This window comes from Clinocottus analis, unplaced genomic scaffold (assembly GCF_023055335.1).
Source record: "Clinocottus analis isolate CAN_PGR_092001 unplaced genomic scaffold, fCliAna1.0.p SCAF_59, whole genome shotgun sequence".
In the NCBI taxonomy this organism is placed as follows: Eukaryota; Metazoa; Chordata; class Actinopteri; order Perciformes; family Cottidae; genus Clinocottus; species Clinocottus analis.
In genome coordinates this window covers 111,763-132,920 of record NW_027176217.1, presented here as the reverse complement: position 1 = coordinate 132,920, position 21,158 = coordinate 111,763, and the positions used below count along the sequence as shown (strand labels likewise).

Here is a 21,158-nt window from a genome sequence, read left to right as displayed (position 1 = left end):
CAGGTAATACACATTATATTATATATACACATATATTATAGTCAATAAACATGATAATAACAACACTATGAACTCTCAGAGAAGAGATTAAAGCTGAAGGAATGAGTGGATGAGACTCACGTTGTTGATGAGCGTGGAGGCGTATTTTGCCGCCTGGAAGAACGGCGTGTCGCAGCTGTACTTGAAGTTTCCTCTGTTCTTCTCGAAGGAAGCTTTGTAGAGTCTCTGTGAGCGAGAGATCGAGCCGTTAGTGATGCACAACTACCTCCCTCATGACTCTACATAACTATAACCTAAATGGAAACACATGGAAACGTTACCAACAGACGTGTTTGTTGAGGAAAAGGATAAAACATTTAATACAAAGATCTTTTATATGAGATATGATGCAGACTAAATTAAAGCAAAGTTAAAATGTATTTGTATAAATCAAATGTATGTATCAAAATGTTTCCAGATATTTTATTTATTTTTACTTGTTTGTGTAACCGGCTGCATTTTTTGTGTAAATATTTCATTCATAGCTTTTGTGGAAAATTAGAAAACTTAAAACTTAAATGAGATGAAAATTTAAAAAGCTGGAATAGTCTGACTGAACATAACTGCCGATTCGGTGCAGCTCCAGTGGTTGTAGTTGTGTGTTCTAGCATATGAAATAAAAACACCCTCAGATGAGCTCACCTCGCTGTACAGCGCCTTGTTCTGCTCGGCCCGGACCAGCTCCGGCGTGTCCCACACGAAGCAGCCGATTCCCTTCATCCACTCCAGGTCCTCCTTGTACCTCACCTGCAAGAGGAGCATTGAATCATATATTATACATACGCATATACCGTCAAATGTACCTTTTATAAGCTGCATCTACTAAATAAAACATACAAAAGAAAGTTGTATTTATTTCATAAAGAAGCCGCAGCGGTTCATAAGCAGCTGTTGCTGCTGCAGCTGACAACACTTTTTATTTTTGTGCTGAATCTTTAGTGTTGTTACAGTGCAGCCACAGCAGATAGCGCGCTAGCTCGCTGCTAGCGCGCTAGCTCGCTGCTAGCGCGCTAGCTCGCTGCGCTAGCTCGCTGCTAGCGCGCTAGCTCGCTGTCAGTCGGCCAGGAGACTAGCGTGCTGTGAGACATTAGAGCCCCGCCCCTACCGGGCCCCTGCATACTTGAGCCGTGGACCCCGTGTGTTCTGTCCAGTCTGCAGCACGTTGTCTCTGTGGTAGGTGGATCAGTATTAAGCTCTGTTGTGCTAAATAAGTGTATATTTTATCCGATCATTTATTATTGTAGGTTGTGTTTTGTTTGCTTTGTTAGCACTGGAGCTGTTACCATGAGGTAAGTTATGGGAAGCTGAAACTGCTAGTTGAAGCCAATACCACTGCTAGCGCGCTAGCTTGCTGCTATGTCTCTGCAACTGCTGCTAAATTTAGAATTGTATAAATACACAAATTAGCCGCACCGTTATTTAAGCCGCACGTGTCAAAGTTGAGGAAAAAAGTAGCAGCTTGTAACCTGAACTTTACGGTATATAACTATTTATCTCCTGCGGGTGGACATGCACGCGCAGGAAGCTCGACTCACGCTGCTGACGTTCTCGTTGGCGATTTTGCTGAAGAAGAACTCTGGGCGGTCGGGGATGGACTTCCAGGTTCCCAGAGTGTTGATGTACTTCTCTCTGTACTTGACCTGAGGAAGAGGAGGAAGAGAAAGAAGAGCAGCAGTAAGAACAATGAAAACGTCTCCTGAATGTTTGGGTAGCATCGTCTCAGCAGGAGGAACGCTGGTGATCAATGAGCTGACCTCGCTGATGTCGTCGGTGACCCTGCGGTGGTATGTGATGTCCAGCGCGTCCTTCACCGTGTGGTAGTGACCTTTAGCGAGCTCGAAGGTCTCTTTGTAGCGCAGCTGCAGAGCACACACACACACATATTGTGTTATCCACGTATAATTTGAGTGTATATTTATACTTGAGGTCTGCATGAGGACTTACGTCACTGGACTGGAGGTAGGCCTTCTTGGCCCGGATCAGGAGAGGCGTGTCGGCGATGGCGGTGTACCTGTGCTTCATCTTCTCGTACTGGTCTTTGTATTTGTTCTACAGGAAGAACAAAAAGTGCAAAACACGTCAGAGGAGTGTCACCGTTTATACATTTATCTCCTTTAACTCCAGACGAGGAGGAAGACGAGGAAGACTCACGTCGCTGCAGACCACTTTCATTCTTCTGGCGTGGCCCATGTTTGGCGTTTCTATCTCTTGAGTGAAGTGAGACCGCTCTTTGCTGGCCAAGTTGGTGTACTGGAACTGTAGAGAAGAAGAAGGAGGACGATGAGGTCACGAGCAGGAGAACAAATCTCTGTGATTGACACCCTCATGGGGAGAGGGGGCGGGGCTTCTGAACTTGCCTTGTTAGTCAGCTGCTGGGCCCATTTGGCTCTCAGGATGTCCACAGAGTCCACGGTGGTGGAGACCTTGGACTGGTCCTCCTTGCTCTGGGCTTTGTAGATCAGCTGCAGGGAAAACGAGCAGAACACGGATCACAAGCAGATCACAGACCTCTGGGTGGACTGACGGTTGGTACATACATGTTTACATACTAAAACATATTAAACACGTGCATTACAACAAGAAGAGCTGTGTTAATTCATCTTAAAGTGACTCACGTTGCTCATGTGGGTCTTCAGCTCGGTGACCCGCTTGTACTCGGGCGTCTCCAGCACCACGGAGAAGTTGGCCAGGTTCTTCTTCGCCTCCACCGGGTATGTGACCTGCCAGACAGGAAGTACACGGAGGCTGGTGACGCCACGGCAGGAAGTCACGACGCGGGGGTTACACCCCAGCATCGCTTAGAAGGGTATTAGTAGAAGTTAAAGGACTAAAGGACTCTCCTCTCTGTCTACTAGACCTCATGGACTAAATGACCTTCCCCTCACTAACACGTACCCGCTGCTTGTTGATGTTGCGGACGTGGATCATCTCCGGCGTGTCGTACAGGAAGCAGCCGAGTCCTCTCAGCCACGTCAGGTCCTCTTTGTATTTCAGCTACGACACAAACAGAAATGAAGGAGGTGAAGCAGCGCTGTGTGGAGCTGCGGTTTGAGGGTCTCAGTGGGCGTGTCTTCACCTCGCTGGTGATCTCGTTGACGTGGTAGCAGTGCATCAGCTGGGGCGTGATGGGCAGGGAGATCAGCTGGCCTCTGTTGGCGTAGTACTTCTCTCTGTAGCACAGCTGGAAAACAAGAGGAGACAAAGACACGTCTCATCACCGGGGAGTTAAACATAGGTGTGAGGCCTGCAGGTGTGCGGAGGCGGGTCCTTACGTCGCTCAGGTGCGTCTGGTTCATCTTCACTTGTCTGATGTCCGGAGTGTCGTAGGTCGTGTGGATCTTGTCCTTCTGCTTGTGGTAGTCCTCCCGATACAGCCGCTGTGCAGAGGAAGGAAGGAAGGAAGGAAAGAGGGAGGGAGGGAGGGAGGGATGGAAAGAGGAAGGAAGGCGACATATGAGTTTTTTTATCTCATGGTTTGGATCCGACCAAAAGAAAAACATTTGCAAATATAACTTTTAGATCAATGATTACATATTTTTTAAGCTGATACTTATTTTCACTGAGTGGAGCCTGAACGCATCATGAGACCATTGTCATCCAGTACTCATGTTCACTGAGGAGCCTGAAGGCATCATAGTCTTACGTTGTTGGTGATCTTGTTGGCTTTCCTGGAGTTGACAAAGTTGACGCCCTCCGGGTGAAGAGTGTAGGCTTTGGCCTTCATCATCTCGTACGCTTCCTTGTACTTCACCTGCACAAATAAAAGCACAACGTGATTCAGTGAGACGAACACAAAACCCTCCATTGACGGGCAGTGTGTTGCTGCTGTACTCACGTAGCTGCTGACGACGCTGTTCATCTTGGCCTGCTTGATGAGCGGGGTGTCGTGTGGGAGCGAGTAGCCGGTGGCCATGTGGTTCTTGTTGGCCTCCTTGTACCAGTTCTGGGAGAAGACAAGAGGACCAGGTGAGAAGGTGAGACGGCCAAAAGGTGAAAACAGGACGGCGACACAAAGACCGGTTCTGCCCGAAGACAGTCCTTATCGTCATTACCTTTTTCTTGATTTTACATCATTTCTTAAATTCAGCTTTTTAAAGGCTCTTCATATGACATACATATTCATGTGTTACGTCTAACATTGCAGAACAATCTCATCTCTCTAGATAATGAGGCACCAGTGTCCTCAGGCACAAGTTTATAAAAAATAATATGACTCAAAGCTGAAAAATTGAAGCTGGATTATTGAAATTCTTCATATTTCTTGTGAAAACAGAACTTTATTCATGAGGACGAACTGTTCTGGTGATGGAAACTGTTTCACCAAAGGTGTTATGTTCACAAAATCAGTGGAATATATGAATAAATAGTGTTTATATTTAGTTTCAGGCCACAAACAATATTTTCTTCAGTATTAAGTGGAGCAAAAATCAGTCATCTTATAAATATATAGATTTAATCTTCCTTTAAATCTTCTCAAGACTCACTTTTATCAAATGTCTTTTTCCTAACTGATGGCATAATGTTGCATGTGTTTAAACGCTTTTATCTCCCATTGTTTTTAATGTTGCAACATGTATTTTATGATTGTTTCGTACGCATCCTCGTGAGCAGCGTCACTCTTACGTCGCTCTGGATGTAGTTGGCCAAGCGGGCGCGCTCCGTGTCCACGGTCACAGCCGGAGCGCTGCTGCTCCCCTTGATGTTGGCGTTGTAATCGTAGCGGTAGTGCAGCTGCAACGAAACACAAAGGACCAGATGAACAGTCGGGATTTTATTCGTTTCATGGACACAGTAACGGACGTTTTTTAAAGAAGGTTCCACTCACGTCGCTCAGGTTCTGGGAGTTCTGCTTGGCTGTCTCGTACACCGGCGTGTCCGTCACCACCGAGTACTCCTTGAAGGACTCGACAGCTTTAGCTTTGTACTTGTTCTGGAAGACAAACACACGTCGAGGTCACCATCACGACAGCGGGCACAAGCGGGAGGATGTGAAAGGTGGAAGTGAGCGTGAGGAGGCGCTGACCACGCTCTGCAGGTCTCCGGCGTGCTTCACGCGGAGGATCTCCGGCGTGTCCGAGGCGTAGCAGCCGATCCCCCTCAGCCAGTTCAGGTCGTCCTTGTAGAAGATCTGCGGAGAGAGACGAGCGTTTGAATGGAACAGACCTGTTTTCATACATTTATGCAGAGAACCTGCAGAGCGGCGGTGACTCACGTCGCTGAGCTGCTCGTTGACCTTGCGGGCCTGCGTGTACACCTGCATGTCGGGCATGCAGATCCACTGGTGCAGGAACTTGCGGTAGTGGATCCCGCTGACGGTGGACTGGGTTTTGTGGGCCTGGAGGATCTCCAGCATGTCTGGTGGGATGTGGTTCTTGGCCTTGGTCTTCTCGTAGTCCTCCTTGTACAGACGCTAGAAAGAAGGGACAACCAGTCCGGCTTTATTACCCTCAAGAGAAAGAAAAGGTGCAGACATGCGGGCAATGCGGCGGCGGCATCACTCACGTCCAGGACCAGCTTTCCAGCTTTGACGCAGCGGGCGGTGGCGGGGTCGTCCTCGAGGGACTTGGGCAGGCTGTAGAGGGATTTGAACTTCTCGTACTCCTCCTTGTACTTCACCTAAAGAAAGAAAGAAGAAAGAAAAAAGGGGGAGTGACCACAGGATTCATGCCGTGTGACTTAAAACTCCGAAAGTGCAGCATCGACGTGGAGCGGAAAACACAAACAGGAAGTGGAACTCACGCCGCTGAGGATGATCTTCTGCTGCTTGGCGTGCTGCATGGCGTGCGAGTCGTGGGGGATCTGGTAGCTCTTGGCTTTGATCTTGTCCCAGGCGGCGCTGTACTCTTTCTGTCGTCAGAAGAACCAAACCGTTACGTCGCCGCTCACACAGCTGTGCGAAGGAGAGGAGAGCTTGTCTTACGTTGCTGAAGAAGTGCTTGAAGTCGTGGCATCTGGCGTAGTCGTACGTGTCCAGAACGGTGGTGTACAGGTGCTTCTCCTTGTGGTACGCCTCCCTGTAGTTGAGCTGTCGGCGACAAGCGTGGGGTTAACGCACTCCATGGGGCATTTTAGACTCAAACCTTATGTTTTGTGTGTTTCTCTTAAAGCTCACTTACATCACTAGCCCAGGTGTTGCCCAGGACGGCGGTCACGTAGGCCGGCGTGTCCGTCACGATGGAGTAATTGTTGAATTCCTTCTTGGCCTCGTGTCTGTATTGAAGCTGAATAAAACATGACGCAGGGGTGAGCATGGAGTTCAAAAGTTAACCGCGAGAAGGTGAAACACTGAACTAATAACTGAACTCACGTCACTCTGCAGGTCGTAGGACTTCTTGGCGCGGATGATCTCTGGCGTGTCCCAGACGAAGCAGCCCATCCCCTTCATCCAGTTCAGGTCCTCCTTGTAGAACACCTGTTGAGCGGAAACAGCAGAACAGCTGTTTTTACAACAGCTCTCGGTTGTTAAAGAGCCTACAGCTACTGCAAGGAGCTTCAGCTGTGTGTTCCAGAGCACCAGACATAGAAACATCTTCTCTCTGATGGTCTCCTTTACTGATGCAGGTCTATATAGAGAACCAGGACTAAAAGATGAAGCCTGAAGAAGAACCTACATCACTGAGGATCTCGTTGGTCTTGCGGGCGCGGATGGCGTCCTCCTGGTCGGGGTGGCAGGTCCACTGGTGCAGGTACGTGCGGTAGAGGACGTCACTCAGCATGTCCTGGCACCGCTTGGCCACCTTGTTGGCGATGATGTCGGGCGGGAGGTGAGTCTTGGTCTTGGTGTGGTGGTAGTCCTTCGTGTAGATCCTCTGTGGAGACATTCAAGTTACTTACACTGTTGCTGCCAACATGACCCTTGCAAAAGTATAAAGATGCCTTGATGTATTTGGTGGTATAGAAGTCTATGCTTCATGTGTTGAAGCTGCAGTCTTTGGTTGCATAGAAGTCTATGCTTCAAATGTTAAAGCTGTATTCTCTGGTTGTATAGAAGTCTTTGCGTACTCCTTCTGTACGGTCTTTAGTGTGAAACGAACACAATCAATCCTTTTGAGGTCTTACCAGTCCCTTGTTCTTCTCCTGCTGTCCACAGCGCATCACCTCGGGGAAGTCCACCAGCGTCCCAGCCATGTAGTGGCCCTTGGTCTTCTCATGTACATCATGGTACTTGGCCTGGAAGGATCCAGAATAATAAAAAGTCTCAACTGTTTGATTCCATGTGCTTTTCTTATTTTTCTAAAAAAGAAGACACTCACATCGCTGATGATCTCCCTGCCCTTCCTGCCGCTGACCAGCGGGATGTACTCATGGTCCAGCGAGTAGCCGGACGCCTTCGACTCGTCCCATTGCTGCTTGTAGAGTTTCTGAAATAACAAAGGCACAAAGCGTAAAACATATATATATGTATATATGTATGACATCATACAAAATGATTGCACTAATAACTACTTTGCATTACCTCGCTGATGTTCTTGGACACCTCCCTGCTGTGAGCCAGCTGAGGAGTGTCTTCTGAACCAATGTAGTGACCCTTTTCTGCATTGAAGGTCTCCTTGTACTTGAGCTGAAACAGGAAGCAAACAAACAGATGCGATCAAAATGAATTACCAAGCTACTTTTAAATGAAGAAGCATAAATGATATTGTATGTTTTCCTCCATACGTCGCTGAGGTTTGCATCGTTGATCCTCGCCAAGATGAGCTCAGGACGGTCCACGATCAGGGTGAATTTGGCAAAGCCGTCTTGGGCGCTCTTCTTGTAGTGCCTCTGCAGTGGGAAACCAACAAACACGGAGGTGAGAACACAAACCCACAAACCCACTGGCTGGGAAGAGAAGGTGCTGAAAGACTTGAGAGCGTTGCGGTTCCCCCACCTCGTTGAGGATCTCCTGGGCCTTCCGGACCTTCACGTGCTCCACAGAGTCAGCCGCCACCCAGCCGCAGCCGCGCAGCCATTCCAGGTCTGCCTTGTACACGTTCTGAAGACGGGAAGCACAGGGATCACATTTTGACCAATGGATTCCCATGACTTTTTGGTGACTTTTTCACGACTTTTTGATGATTTTTCCTACTTTTTCCCTTTTTTTCTATGACTTTTTTTTATTTTACTTTTCTGACTTTAAAAAAAAAAACTTTTCAATGACTTTAAAAAAAAAATTCTATATGACTTACAAAAGCCTTTTTTATGACTTTTAAAAAAAAACTTTTCTGACTAAAAAAAACTAACTTTTCTATGACTTTGAAAAAAACAAAAATTCTATGACTTAAAAAACCAAGAAATTTTGACATTTAAAAAAAAAAAAAATTTCTATGAGTTTAAAAAAAAAATTTTTTATGACTTTTTAAAAATAAAAAAAAAAATTCTATGACTTTTTCTTTTTAAAAAAAAAAAAATTCCATGACTTTTTTTTTTCCTGCTCTGTAGTTATTTTTTATTGGACAATGCGTTTGTTCACAGAAACATGTTGGTCATAATTTCCTGAATATCACAAAGTAGCCTTTTGTTTCTGTGAAATTGACAAATGTTTGATTTCAAAAGGGTGGAAGCACTCACGTCGCTCTGGAGATCGTAGGCTTTGCGGGCCTGGATGACGTCGGTCTGGTCCGGCATGCAGGTCCAGTTGTGCAGGCGTGTCCTGTACAGGTCGTCGTTGACTTGCCTCTGGCACTTCTTGGCCAGTTCGAACTGCAGCATGTCCACGGGCAGGTTGAACTTGGTCTTGGACTGGTTGAAGTGCTTCTTGTACAGGGCATCGCTGGCGATCTTGGCGGAGTTCAGCGCCAGCATGATCAGAGGGTCGTCCTGGACGCTCAGGGCTCCGATGTGGTGGCCCACCTGCTTGCGGTAGCTCTCGAGGTACTTGTGCTGCGGGCACGGACAGAAACCATGAAATCAAAATGTACCGGTGGGCGTTTCTTATCTTTAAAAAACACAACTTTTGTCCCAAACAACTCACTTGACTCTGCACTTTACTCGTTTGGATGCACTGCTTGATGGGAACGGCATCTCCGGGCATGAAGTATCCGGTGGCCTTCACCGTGTCCCACGCTTTGGTGTAGAGTTTCTGCAGGAGATGGACACACAGTGGTGAGGCTCGATAACGACGTGTGAGGACAAAGTACAGTCGACTTGTTGAGGCGTCGGCCTTACCGGGTGGACGTTCTTCGCCACCTCTCTGGCTGTGGCCAGAATCGGGGTGTCCTGCACCGTGAACTTGGTCTTTTCCATGTGCCAGGCCTCTCGGTACTTAGCCTGAGCAGAGAGACGAATCACAACTCAGTCACAGAAACAAACACTAGAATTCATCATGTGACTTTTCTGCGAGGCGTTTCAGGGGTAGGCAACCTTTACTTTAACCTTTCCTTACTACAGAAGAATAGAAAAAAAGTGGAAAGAAAACATTTATTTTACTAATTTAGTTTATAGCTGATAAACTGTACAGTTAACCAAGTTAGTGAATGCAATAACTGGAGGAAACTTGTGCAAAAGGAAATTTTCTGCCTGCTATCAGTTTTTTAACAATAATACAAAATTAACAAATTCAGTGTTTTCTTCTTCTGGACACTTGGTCAATGTTTTATTAGCTTTTAAGTTGTTTTAACTGCATACTTTTCTAATGCAGGATGAGAATACACTCTTTAAAAAAAAATGAAAAGGCCTCGCTTGTCTTGTTTCTTCTTTCTTTTTTTAAAACTATTTTTTTACGACCATTCTGTTTTTAAATCCTGTAAATTTCTCCACTGCTGGACGAATGAAGGATTATCTTAACTTATCTTAACTCAGGAAAACAAATGAAATCCAAAACATTGTCAGAAAGCAGAGAGGCGTCCTCACCTCGTTGAGGACCGACGCAGCGTTCTTTGCACGAATCATGTCGACTCTGTCAATCGGGCATGTGAATTTCTGATCATCCAACTTGACGCGGTAGCCTCTCTGTAACGCAACAAGAAACACACGAGAACAAGGAATCCGATTTTAATAAAAGATGCATATGAATTTGTTTCTAGCTTAAAAATATATGTACATAAATGTCTGAGATTTCCAAAGAAAGTAGAACTGTAGTGGGACCTACCTCAGCCAGGACCTTCTGCGCGTTCTTCACCTTCATCACCCCCACAGACTCGTGTGGCATCCATCCACACCCGCGCAGCCACTCCAGATCAGCTTTGTACACGGCCTGAGGAGACAAAGCAGACGCATGTTTCTGTGTTTCCACCGCAGCAGCAGAAAGCATTCACACAGAAAATAAACAATGTGAGTGTGCATATTGTCTGCCCGTAAACTCACGTCGCTCTGCAGGTCGTAGGCCTTCCTGGCCTGCACCACGTCGGTGGAGTCCGGCAGACAGGTCCAGTTGTGCAGATGAGTTCTGTAGTTGAAGTCGTTGACTTGGATCTGGCACTTTTTGGCCAGCTCGAGATTCAACATGTCCGCCGGCAGGTTGAACTTGGTCTTGGACTTGTTGAAGTCCTTCTTGTACAGAGCGTCGCTGGCGATCTTGGCGGAGTTCATTGCAAGCATGATCAGAGGGTCGTCCTGGACGCAGCGAGCGCCGATGTGGTGGCCCACCTGCTTACGGTACCCTTCGTGGTACTTGTACTACAAAAGCAAAAAAATTAAATAAATAATGAATGACGACAAAGAAAGTGTCTAATTCATGAATGTGTATTAAAACCTTCACTTCTTACGTCACTGATGATATCTCTGGACGCTCTGGCCTTCAGCACGGAGATAGCATCTTCCTTGATGTGGTAGCCTTTGGCCTTCTGGGTGTCCCATGCGTCTGTGTACAGTTTCTGCACACAGCAAGAAAATATGATTTAAAAACTGACGTATGTACTTTGCAGACATTAATGTAAAGCTCTAGCATCTGCAGAACTCCTATAGATGCTGTAAGAAAGCAGACGTACGTTGCTGATGCTGATGGCGTTGGCTTTGGACAGCACCGCGGCGGGCGTGTCAGGCGGCAGGTGGAAGGAGACCTTGTCTTTATCCCAGACTTCCCGATACTTCCACTGTCAGATGTGAGGAAACAACAACATTAACGTCTCATTCAAGGAGGTATTGGTCCGACGACGCGTATCGTTTGGGTTCAAACACGTCACACTGCTCACGTCGCTGAGGTTGTGGGCGTTCTGCTTGGAAAGGACGATCGCCGGGAGGTCGACCACGCTGGTGAACTTCACAGTGCTTGGCGGCTGGCGGTAGAGCCTCTCGTTGATGATGGCCTGAGCGTTCCTCGCTTTGACGACGTCTACGGAGTCGTGAGGCGACCAGCCGCATCCTCTCAGCCACTCCATGTCGGCTTTGTACACGGCCTGGAGAACAGAGAGCAGGTCAAGCCCCCGACAAATGCCACTGCGTTCTCGTACGTTTTGGCTTCTTGTAGACGGTTGAACACAAAGCAAGAAACCTTGATGGGTTCTGCCCCGAGTTTTAAAGTTCGTTGACCAAAACCAAGTTTTATGGTTTGCACTACTTCAGTGAAGGTGAGACGTTCAGTGAACCAGCTAGACACTTTATGCTTTGAGTCGTCTTGATTACTGTTATATTCTATGTACAAGTCGACCAAAAACTAAAACTTTATCTCCTGTAATGCAATCCTCCACTGGCTTCCTGCATCTTTCCTTCAAGTCTTTGATGTTGAAGTGTTTCTCTTAGTGTTTAAAGCACTAAGTGCCTCACCCCCTTTCATAACGCAGACTCTCAAAGGGTTCTGATCCTCCACAGCTTCTCTTTTAACTGTTTCCAAGGTCGCCACAAAAAGACCTTTTGGGGATGCTACTTTTAGCCACAAAGCCCTAAAATGACAATGCCTTTCAACAATGACCCTTTTGCAGTTCGTAAATGGTGATTACAAACACAAGTCTGCACATGCAGATAGGCAAACTGGGTCGTCATCATCATCTGAATCTGACTATCAAAGAAAACAACCCTGAGAGTGGTTACCTGCATGGTTAAGAACACAGGCTAAGAGCTAAAACCCAATGGAGCAGATTGCCTTCCAGCTTTTCAGGGTACTCACGTCACTCTGCAGGTCGTAGGCCTTCCTGGCCTGGACCACGTCTGTGGAGTCCGGCAGGCAGGTCCATTGGTGCAAGTGGGTCCTGTAGTTGAAGTCGTTGACCTGCTGCTGGCACTTCTTGGCTAGCTCGATCGTCAGCATGTCCACCGGCAGGTTGTACTTGGTCTTGGTCATGTTGAAGTCCTTCTTGTAGATGTTGTCGCTGGAGATCTTGGCTGCGTTGGCGGCTAACATAATCAGAGGGTCATCTTTGACGCTGAGCGCGCCGATGTGGTGGCCGCATTGCTTGCGGAAACCGGCTTTGTATTTGTACTGAAGCACAAAATGGATTGGAAGTAGTTTTGATTAGATTTATTCACAAAATAATAAATGCTGCAGAAGAATTCAGCGAGAGTTTCAGACTCACATCACTGACGATGTCTCTGGAGGCCTTGGCTGCCAAAACAGAAATGGCATCTTTGGGGAGGTAGTACCCTTTGTTTATGGTGTCCATAAAGCCTTCACGGTATTGTTTCTGGGGGAGAGGAATGACACAATTAGGATGTCTGATATATATATCTATATATATATATATCTATATATATATATATATATAGATATATATATATATAGAGAGAGAGAGAGAGAGAGAGAGAGAGAGAGAGAGAGAGAGAGAGAGAGAGAGAGACGCCATACAAAATACCAGACAATTTCCTTAACAAGAGACGTGATTAAAAGGTCAACAATTATGTCAAAGTAATTCATTCTGCAAACTTTAGCACAACTAAGTGATGACTATGACGCTAACGATCACTGATAGGATCATTTGTGATAGTTGTACATGACGAGCGACTGCGTTACCAGACTGGTGTTGATCTTGTTCTGCTTGGCGAGGATGATCTCCGGCGTGTCCGGCATGACGTGCAGGTTGATTTTGTCCGTCTCCCAGGCGGAGGTGTACGCTTTCTGCAAACAGCACATGAATGTGGTTTAGTGAGATGAGACTTATGATACAAAAGGAAGAAACTAAATCCCAAAGATGGGTTACTTTAGTTATTGATTATTCCGTCATTAAAAACACTTTTGCTTTATAAGAAACAAAAGTTGAAAAAACTAAGTAATACTGACAAAACAATTGACTTCCTTTTTAATTGCATACAATCTGTCAAAACTAAACCATTTAATGTATTTAAATATCATATTACTTTATGGATGTTTCAGCCGGTGTCCTGTCAGTCATGACTGAAACAACATTGAACATACCTTGTCCATGATGTGGGCGTTGGCCTGAGCCAGGGCATAAGGCATGTCAGTCGTCTTGGCGGTGAATTTGAAGTTGCTGGGGTGCTGACGGTACTTCATCTCGCTCAGGATCTGAGACGCTTTCTTGACTTTTTCCACATCGACTGAACCGATTGGCACCCAACCTGTTCCCTTGAGCCACTGCAAGTCGGCCTTGTAAACAGCCTAGAGGTGACAAAGGGAGGGAATTCAGGGTTCAGACACATTCTGACCAATGGATTTACATGACTTTTTCATGACTTCAAATCAAATTTCCTTGACCTTTTCATGACTTTTCACCAAATTTCCATGACTTAAAATAAAATTTCCATGACTTCAAACCACATTTCTATAACTTTAAACCAAATTTCCAATACTTTTCACCAAATTTCCATGACTTTAAACCCAATTTCCATGACTTTTCCATTTACCGTAAAAAATAAAAATCCTTGCAGTTTTTTTGCAAAAGCATTCTGAGAAATTTGTATGACTCACGTCGCTCTGCAGGTCGTAGGCCTTCCTGGCCTGCACCACGTCGGTGGAGTCCGGCAGGCAGGTCCAGTTGTGCAGACGAGTTCTGTAGTTGAAGTCGTTGACTTGGATCTGGCACTTCTTGGCCAGCTCGAGATTCAGCATGTCTACGGGCAGGTTGAACTTGGTCTTGGACTGGTTGAAGTCCTTCTTGTACAGAGCGTCACTGGCGATCTTGGCTGAGTTCAACGCCAGCACGATCAGAGGGTCGTCGTGGACGCTGAGGGCTCCGATGTGGTGGCCCACCTGCTTGCGGTACCCCATCTTGTACTTGTACTGTGTAGAGAGAAAGACCGAAGTGATGATTCACAGAATATTGCACAAATAAGTCCAAGTCGCCATCAGAGAGAATTCATTGATATGTTACGTACGTCGCTGATGATTTCTCTTCCACGTTTGGCAGCAATAATAGAAACAGCGTCGGACTTGATGTCGTAGCCCTTCCTAAACATCTCCTCAACACCTTGCCTGTAGAGTTTCTGGAAGAGAAAGAAAAAAAATTCAAGCATTAAAATGTAACACTGATATTTTCTGACATGGATGTGTAATACCCCAAACTGAGCAAACATACCTTGCTGATGTTGTAAGCGTTAGCTTTGGAGAGCAAAAGCTCAGGTAAGTCAGGGATCACGTGGTTTTTCACCTTGTCAGCCTCCCAAGCAGCAACGTAGTTTTTCTGTGGCGAGAAACCCAAATTGTAAACACCAGGAAAAGATGGAAACAGAATCGTAAACGAGGGATGCAATACTCTTTACCTTGTTAATGGTTTCAGCATTTGTTTTGGCCAAGACCATGGACATGCTACTCATGTCAGTTGTAAATTTCTGTTGGTCTGGTTTCAGCCTGTAAAGATGGTCACTGAGGATCTTTGCAGCATTCTTGGCCTTCAACACACCAAGTGAGCCAATGGGGACCCATCCCACGCCCACGATCTCATCCATGTCGGCTTTGTAGACGGCCTGTTGGGTAAAGCGTTGAAACACATCAGCAATAAGTTGACCAAGGCATGTTGGAAATATGTTGAAGTAGTCGAACGAGGGCTCACATCACTCTGCAGGTCGTAGGCCTTTCTGGCCTGGACCACGTCAGAGGAGTCCGGCAGACAAGTCCACTGGTGCAGGCGGGTGATGTAGTTGGCGTGGTTGACTTGTTTCTGGCACTTCTTGGCCAGTTCAATACTCATCAAGTCCACGGGCAGGTTGAACTTGGTCTTGGACTTGTTGAAGTCCTTCTTGTACAGGACGTCGCTGGCAATCTTGCCTGAGTTCATCGCCAGCACGATCAGAGGGTCGTCCTGGACGCTGAGGGCTCCGATGTGGTGGCCCACTTGCTTACGGTACCCTGTCTTGTACTTGTACTGATGGTATTAGTAGAAAACGTCTTAGTTACCCTCACATGATGTATAATACTAATAATCATGTTGCTGCACCATTTGTTTTATTTCAAAGCTATCGCAGTTTCAAATACAGTTTTGAATGGAAGATATGATGTAATTTATAGGACTGGTAGATTGCTGCTCGAAAGCTTTAATTAAAAAGGTGTTTGTTGATGAAATATAAACAGATATTTGATAGAGTATGAGTCACTTACATCACTGATGATGTCCCTGGAGGCCTTCGCAGCCTTGACAGACACTGCGTCACTTGGGAGGAAATAGCCTTTGTTGATGGTGGCCTCAAAACCTTGTCTGTACAGTTTCTGAAATGTGGAACACACTTTATGAATACTTTAGTTCGCTGTTTTAACAAATGGTGGTCTAATCATGGCCCTTCAGTCCAGAGAGCTTCAGGCATCCATAAAGCCAACCTTGCTCATGTTGATAGCGTTCTGCTGAGAGAGGACGATCTCAGGGGTGTCAGGGTTGATGTGCAGCTTGGTCTTGTCATTCTCCCATGCCTCGGTGTAAAGACGCTGCAACAAACAACCAATATGCATTGTGTTACTTGATGGTATCAATCTAAGAGATATCCATATAGGGATCTCCATTGCAAAGTAAGGTGGTCACTATGTAATACAAGACCTTGAATTTTACCGATAACATTACGAACTCTTTACCTTGTTCATGGTCAAAGCGTTATTCTTTGCCAGTACGATGTTCATGGCCTCTGTGGTGCTTTTGAAGGGGAAAGTGTAGGGATGCTGGCGGTATTTCCTCTCACTCAAGGCATCTGCGGCCTTCTTGGCTTTCTCCACCTCAATTGAGCCAATGGGGACCCAGCCGGTGCCCTGGAGCCACTTCAGGTCAGCTTTGTAGACAGCCTTTGAGAAGCAGTGACGCAAAAATGAATTCCCAGACATACTTGGTAGCATTAACATGAAACGGAAGAATAAGTGAAACAAATTAGCAGGGATTCATACTCACGTCACTCTGTAAGTCATAAGCACGTCTGGCCTGGACGACGTCACTGGAGTCCGGCAGACAAGTCCAGTTGTGGAGGCGAGTGATGTAGTTGGCGTGGTTGACCTGGATCTGGTTCTTCTTGGCCAGTTCAAAGGCCATCATGTCCACGGGCAGGTTGAACTTGGTCTTGGACTTGTTGAAGTCCTTTTTGTACAGGGCGTCACTGGCAATCTTGGCTGAGTTCAGAGCCAGCACAAGCAGAGGGTCGTCCTGGACACAGCGAGCCCCGATGTGGTGGCCCACCTGCTTACGGTACCCTGCGTGGTACTTGTACTGGGGTAAAAGAGGAAATAAGTAGGTAGATTAGTTGTTGCAGCCTTTGTTGTCACTTTTCATTGAAATTACTCAAATAAAACACTTACATCACTGGCAATGTCCGTGGAAGCCCTCGCTGCTTTGACAGAAACGGCATCGTTGCGCATATCGTAGCCCTTCTTCTTGGAGTCTTCATTTGCCTGTTTATACTTTTTCTGTACACAAACACAATCATCCCAGAGACGTTCAGTATATCTATTGACCATTGGAAGTAATCCACAAATACAAGTTGAAGTACCACCAGAATTATTAAATTCTTCACTTACCAAGCTGTAGTTGACATTGTTGGCTTTGGCGAGAAGAACATCCATAGCGTCGGGCATGATGTGGATATTTGACTTCTGGTTCTCCCAGGCTTCATGGTATGATTTCTGTTGCAGAAAAACAACATGATACAACATGAATGTAGATTTTTAAGATGAAGTAAATTCCTTATCATATAAATAAGTAGTCAATAGAGTTCTTTGACATGATACCAAACTGTTATATGAATATGATTTCATACCTTGTTCATAACTTGCGCGTTGGCCTTAGCCAACACCATGGGCATGTCTTCAGTGGTGAGTTTGAATTTGTAGTTGCTCGGGTGTTGACGGTACTTTCTCTCATTCAGGGCCTCGGCAGCTTTCTTTGCCTTCTCAACATCCAATGAACCTATCGGCACCCATCCGATACCCTGCATCATCTTTTGGTCCTCCTTGTAAATATTCTGGACCAAACAGAAAGAGGTTATTATGTATCTGGAAAGATTATCCAAAACCTTAAAAGTGTACATGCATGAACATGATAATGTCCTCCAATATAAACTCAAGGATTCATACTTACGTCACTATTTATGTCATAAGCACGTCTGGCCTGGACGACGTCATTGGAGTCCGGCAGACAAGTCCAGTTGTGGAGGCGAGTGATGTAGTTGGCGTGGTTGACCTGGATCTGGTTCTTCTTGGCCAGTTCAAAGGCCATCATGTCCACGGGCAGGTTGAACTTGGTCTTGGACTTGTTGAAGTCCTTCTTGTACAGGGCGTCACTGGCAATCTTGGCTGAGTTCAGAGCCAGCACAAGCAGAGGGTCGTCCTGGACACAGCGAGCCCCGATGTGGTGGCCCACCTGCTTACGGTACCCTGCGTGGTACTTGTACTGGGGTAAAAGAGGAAATAAGTAGGTAGATTAGTTGTTGCAGCCTTAGTTGTCACTTTTCATTGAAATTACTCAAATAAAACACTTACATCACTGGCAATGTCCGTGGAAGCCCTCGCTGCTTTGACAGAAACGGCATCATTGCGCATATCGTAGCCCTTCTTCTTGGAGTCTTCATTTGCCTGTTTATACTTTTTCTGTAGACAAACATTCAAGAGACGTTCAGTATATCTATTGACCATTGGAAGTAATCCACAAATACAAGTTGAAGTACCACCATAATTATTAAATTCTCCACTTACCAAGCTGTAGTTGACATTGTTGGCTTTGGCCAGAAGAACATCCATAGCGTCGGGCATGATGTGGATATTTGACTTCTGATTCTCCCAGGCTTCATGGTATGATTTCTGCAGTCATGTAAAAACAACGGTATGAGAGCTTATTCACATTATGTACTCTGTAAGTTAAAAAAATTTCATGAAAGGAGAAGAGAGAAAGTTCAACAGTCATTTTGTCTTATTCATACCTACTTCTCTTTGAGGATTCATGATTTCATACCTTGTTCATAACTTGCGCGTTGGCCTTAGCCAACACCATGGGCATGTCTTCAGTGGTGAGTTTGAATTTGTAGTTGCTCGGGTGTTGACGGTACTTTCTCTCATTCAGGGCATCGGCAGCTTTCTTTGCCTTCTCAACATCCAATGAACCTATCGGCACCCATCCGACACCCTGCAACATCTTCTGATCCTCCTTGTAAATATTCTGGACCAAACAGAAAGGGGTTATTATGTATTAGGAAAGATTATCCAAAACCTTTAATGTGTACATGCATGAACATGATAACGTCCTCCACTTTAAACTCAAGGATTCATACTTACGTCACTATTTATGTCATAAGCACGTCTGGCCTGGACGACGTCATTGGAGTCCGGCAGACAAGTCCAGTTGTGGAGGCGAGTGATGTAGTTGGCGTGGTTGACCTGGATCTGGTTCTTCTTGGCCAGTTCAAAGGCCATCATGTCCACGGGCAGGTTGAACTTGGTCTTGGACTTGTTGAAGTCCTTCTTGTACAGGGCGTCACTGGCAATCTTGGCTGAGTTCAGAGCCAGCACAAGCAGAGGGTCGTCCTGGACACAGCGAGCCCCGATGTGGTGGCCCACCTGCTTACGGTACCCTGCGTGGTACTTGTACTGCAAATGAGGAACAAAGCAACCGATGAAATCATTTACGGTTGGTGTAAAGCAATAATATCAACAGCTATATTGTTTTCAGACTTTGCCTCACATAATCTATTGTACTTTTAAGCATGTGATGATGTAGTTAATGACATTAGTAACAATAAATTACAGAACTTTGGATACTCTGCTCGTACAATGCAATGATATTAAAACGTCATGGCATGTTTAGGCCCATTTTAAAATTATTATTTATGTTAATTGCAAAAAGTGGAAATAAAAGTATTTTACGTCGCTGGCAATGTCTCTGTTAGCCCTGGCTGCAAGGATGGAAATGGCGTCATTACGCAGGTCGTATCCTTTCTTCTTGGCATCTTCATTCGCCTGCTTGTACATTTTCTGTATAGAACAGGAAAAAAAGTATGAAAAACATTCAAGCATCTTCTGAAAAAAGGCGCTGTATTATTAAGTATGTTGCTTTAAAAGATTTAACAACAACTTCACTTATTTTCAAAATGTTTGAGAAGGACTCACCAGACTGTAGTTGGTTTTGTTTGCTTTGGCCAGTTGAACATCCATGGCATCAGGCATGAGATGAATGGTTGTCTTGTCTTTATCCCAGGCGTTTGTATAAGCTTGCTGTAATATAAATAATAATAATAAACTCAATTTGTTACACAAGGCGATTTTTTAAATAGATGAAAATAGTCTTAAAATTAACTTAAAAACAGGGAAAATAAGACAAAAATAAGAACAAACACAATTCATAAAATGTATAGCATGATATGGAAAATAAAACCCACTGAATAATAATAATATAAAACCCCATATTTTCACCTTGTACATGAATATCAACAAACACTGCGGCAGCATCAAAAGGTCTCCATTCATGTTTTAAGTATTCGCGAAATACCTTGTTCATAACTTGCGCGTTGGCCTTAGCCAACACCATGGGCATGTCTTCAGTGGTGAGCTTGAATTTGTAGTTGCTCGGGTGTTGACGGTACTTTCTCTCATTCAGGGCCTCGGCAGCTTTCTTTGCCTTCTCAACATCCAATGAACCTATCGGCACCCATCCGACACCCTGCAACATCTTCTGATCCTCCTTGTAAATATTCTGGACCAAACAGAAAGGGGTTATTATGTATGGAGAAAGATTATCCAAAACCTTAAAAGTGTACATGCATGAACATGATAACGTCCTCCAATATAAACTCAAGGATTCATACTTACGTCACTATTTATGTCATAAGCACGTCTGGCCTGGACGACATCATTGGAGTCCGGCAGACAAGTCCAGTTGTGGAGGCGAGTGATGTAGTTGGCGTGGTTGACCTGGATCTGGTTCTTCTTGGCCAGTTCAAAGGCCATCATGTCCACGGGCAGGTTGAACTTGGTCTTGGACTTGTTGAAGTCCTTCTTGTACAGGGCGTCACTGGCAATCTTGGCTGAGTTCAGAGCCAGCATGAGCAGAGGGTCGTCCTGGACACAGCGAGCCCCGATGTGGTGGCCCACCTGCTTACGGTACCCAGCGTGGTACTTGTACTGCAAAAAAAAAGTAAGTGTGAGAGTGTAAAATACAAATTATATACAAAAGGTAGAGTATTTCAAAATAAACACAGAGACACTTACATCACTAGCGATAGCAGTGGAGGCTTTGGCAGCCAGGACTGCAATGGCATCACCACGGACATGATGGCCCTTCTTCTTGGACAGCTCATTGTCCAATTTGTACAGTTTCTAAAGAGAGAGGAGAATAAAAACGTGAAACATTATGTGATGGTTGTATTACCTTGTTGAATGGATAATAATCACTTTGTAAAGCATCTATAAACATTATTTTGATAGATAGTTAATACCTTGTTAAATTTGTATCAACTCCTATGACACAATTTGTAATTAAAAACAAATTATTTCACACTACAAAAACATTTAGTTAAAAAATAAAGTGTGGCAGTAAAATATCTATTTACTGAACTGCAATTGACTTTCAATGTACCATTTATTCAAGAGGGTTAGTTTGTTTGCTTAACTTACAAATCATGATAGAGATGAATTCATTGTGTGAAAATGATGTGGAAAAATGAAGCTATCACACTGTACCTGACTGACGTTCTTGTTGTTTCCTCGAGCGAGAACAAAGTCCATTGCATCAGGCATGATGTGGATCGAAGTCTTGTCTTTCTCCCAGGCGGTGGTGTAGGATTGCTGAAAACATAAATGTAGTTGATGGTTTCATATATTTTAAACATGAATGCCAGAGAAGAGATATTTGTGT

At 45.1% G+C, this 21,158-nt stretch overlaps 1 protein-coding gene across 10 annotated transcripts in view; it reads right to left on the bottom strand.

The window, feature by feature from the left end:
* neb (nebulin) overlaps positions 1-21,158 on the bottom strand; it is a 65,338-nt gene that overhangs the window by 23,751 nt on the left and 20,429 nt on the right. For 9 of the 10 annotated variants that reach the window (XM_068602116.1, XM_068602110.1, XM_068602106.1 and 6 more), the window contains exons 43-106: positions 20,984-21,088; positions 20,513-20,620; positions 20,114-20,425; positions 19,794-19,997; positions 19,415-19,519; positions 19,172-19,279; positions 18,584-18,895; positions 18,264-18,467; positions 18,008-18,112; positions 17,795-17,902; positions 17,394-17,705; positions 17,074-17,277; positions 16,835-16,939; positions 16,616-16,723; positions 16,215-16,526; positions 15,908-16,111; positions 15,659-15,763; positions 15,443-15,550; positions 14,898-15,209; positions 14,608-14,811; positions 14,424-14,528; positions 14,224-14,331; positions 13,817-14,128; positions 13,304-13,507; positions 12,902-13,006; positions 12,468-12,575; positions 12,062-12,373; positions 11,151-11,354; positions 10,947-11,051; positions 10,725-10,832; positions 10,324-10,635; positions 10,109-10,213; positions 9,871-9,969; positions 9,187-9,288; positions 8,993-9,100; positions 8,590-8,901; positions 7,910-8,014; positions 7,699-7,803; positions 7,496-7,600; positions 7,293-7,400; positions 7,099-7,209; positions 6,651-6,848; positions 6,347-6,451; positions 6,156-6,260; positions 5,960-6,064; positions 5,779-5,886; positions 5,542-5,655; positions 5,252-5,449; positions 5,063-5,167; positions 4,865-4,969; positions 4,663-4,770; positions 3,875-3,982; positions 3,683-3,790; positions 3,312-3,416; positions 3,116-3,220; positions 2,935-3,033; positions 2,655-2,759; positions 2,397-2,501; positions 2,191-2,295; positions 1,984-2,088; positions 1,794-1,898; positions 1,575-1,679; positions 682-786; positions 121-225 (exon numbers count right to left, since the gene is read on the bottom strand). In XM_068602116.1, coding sequence (XP_068458217.1) covers positions 121-225; positions 682-786; positions 1,575-1,679; positions 1,794-1,898; positions 1,984-2,088; positions 2,191-2,295; positions 2,397-2,501; positions 2,655-2,759; positions 2,935-3,033; positions 3,116-3,220; positions 3,312-3,416; positions 3,683-3,790; positions 3,875-3,982; positions 4,663-4,770; positions 4,865-4,969; positions 5,063-5,167; positions 5,252-5,449; positions 5,542-5,655; positions 5,779-5,886; positions 5,960-6,064; positions 6,156-6,260; positions 6,347-6,451; positions 6,651-6,848; positions 7,099-7,209; positions 7,293-7,400; positions 7,496-7,600; positions 7,699-7,803; positions 7,910-8,014; positions 8,590-8,901; positions 8,993-9,100; positions 9,187-9,288; positions 9,871-9,969; positions 10,109-10,213; positions 10,324-10,635; positions 10,725-10,832; positions 10,947-11,051; positions 11,151-11,354; positions 12,062-12,373; positions 12,468-12,575; positions 12,902-13,006; positions 13,304-13,507; positions 13,817-14,128; positions 14,224-14,331; positions 14,424-14,528; positions 14,608-14,811; positions 14,898-15,209; positions 15,443-15,550; positions 15,659-15,763; positions 15,908-16,111; positions 16,215-16,526; positions 16,616-16,723; positions 16,835-16,939; positions 17,074-17,277; positions 17,394-17,705; positions 17,795-17,902; positions 18,008-18,112; positions 18,264-18,467; positions 18,584-18,895; positions 19,172-19,279; positions 19,415-19,519; positions 19,794-19,997; positions 20,114-20,425; positions 20,513-20,620; positions 20,984-21,088 — 9,504 coding nt within the window. The remainder of the gene's footprint in view (positions 1-120; positions 226-681; positions 787-1,574; positions 1,680-1,793; positions 1,899-1,983; positions 2,089-2,190; positions 2,296-2,396; positions 2,502-2,654; positions 2,760-2,934; positions 3,034-3,115; positions 3,221-3,311; positions 3,417-3,682; positions 3,791-3,874; positions 3,983-4,662; positions 4,771-4,864; positions 4,970-5,062; positions 5,168-5,251; positions 5,450-5,541; positions 5,656-5,778; positions 5,887-5,959; positions 6,065-6,155; positions 6,261-6,346; positions 6,452-6,650; positions 6,849-7,098; positions 7,210-7,292; positions 7,401-7,495; positions 7,601-7,698; positions 7,804-7,909; positions 8,015-8,589; positions 8,902-8,992; positions 9,101-9,186; positions 9,289-9,870; positions 9,970-10,108; positions 10,214-10,323; positions 10,636-10,724; positions 10,833-10,946; positions 11,052-11,150; positions 11,355-12,061; positions 12,374-12,467; positions 12,576-12,901; positions 13,007-13,303; positions 13,508-13,816; positions 14,129-14,223; positions 14,332-14,423; positions 14,529-14,607; positions 14,812-14,897; positions 15,210-15,442; positions 15,551-15,658; positions 15,764-15,907; positions 16,112-16,214; positions 16,527-16,615; positions 16,724-16,834; positions 16,940-17,073; positions 17,278-17,393; positions 17,706-17,794; positions 17,903-18,007; positions 18,113-18,263; positions 18,468-18,583; positions 18,896-19,171; positions 19,280-19,414; positions 19,520-19,793; positions 19,998-20,113; positions 20,426-20,512; positions 20,621-20,983; positions 21,089-21,158) is intronic. The other variant, XM_068602114.1, reaches the window with a different exon arrangement.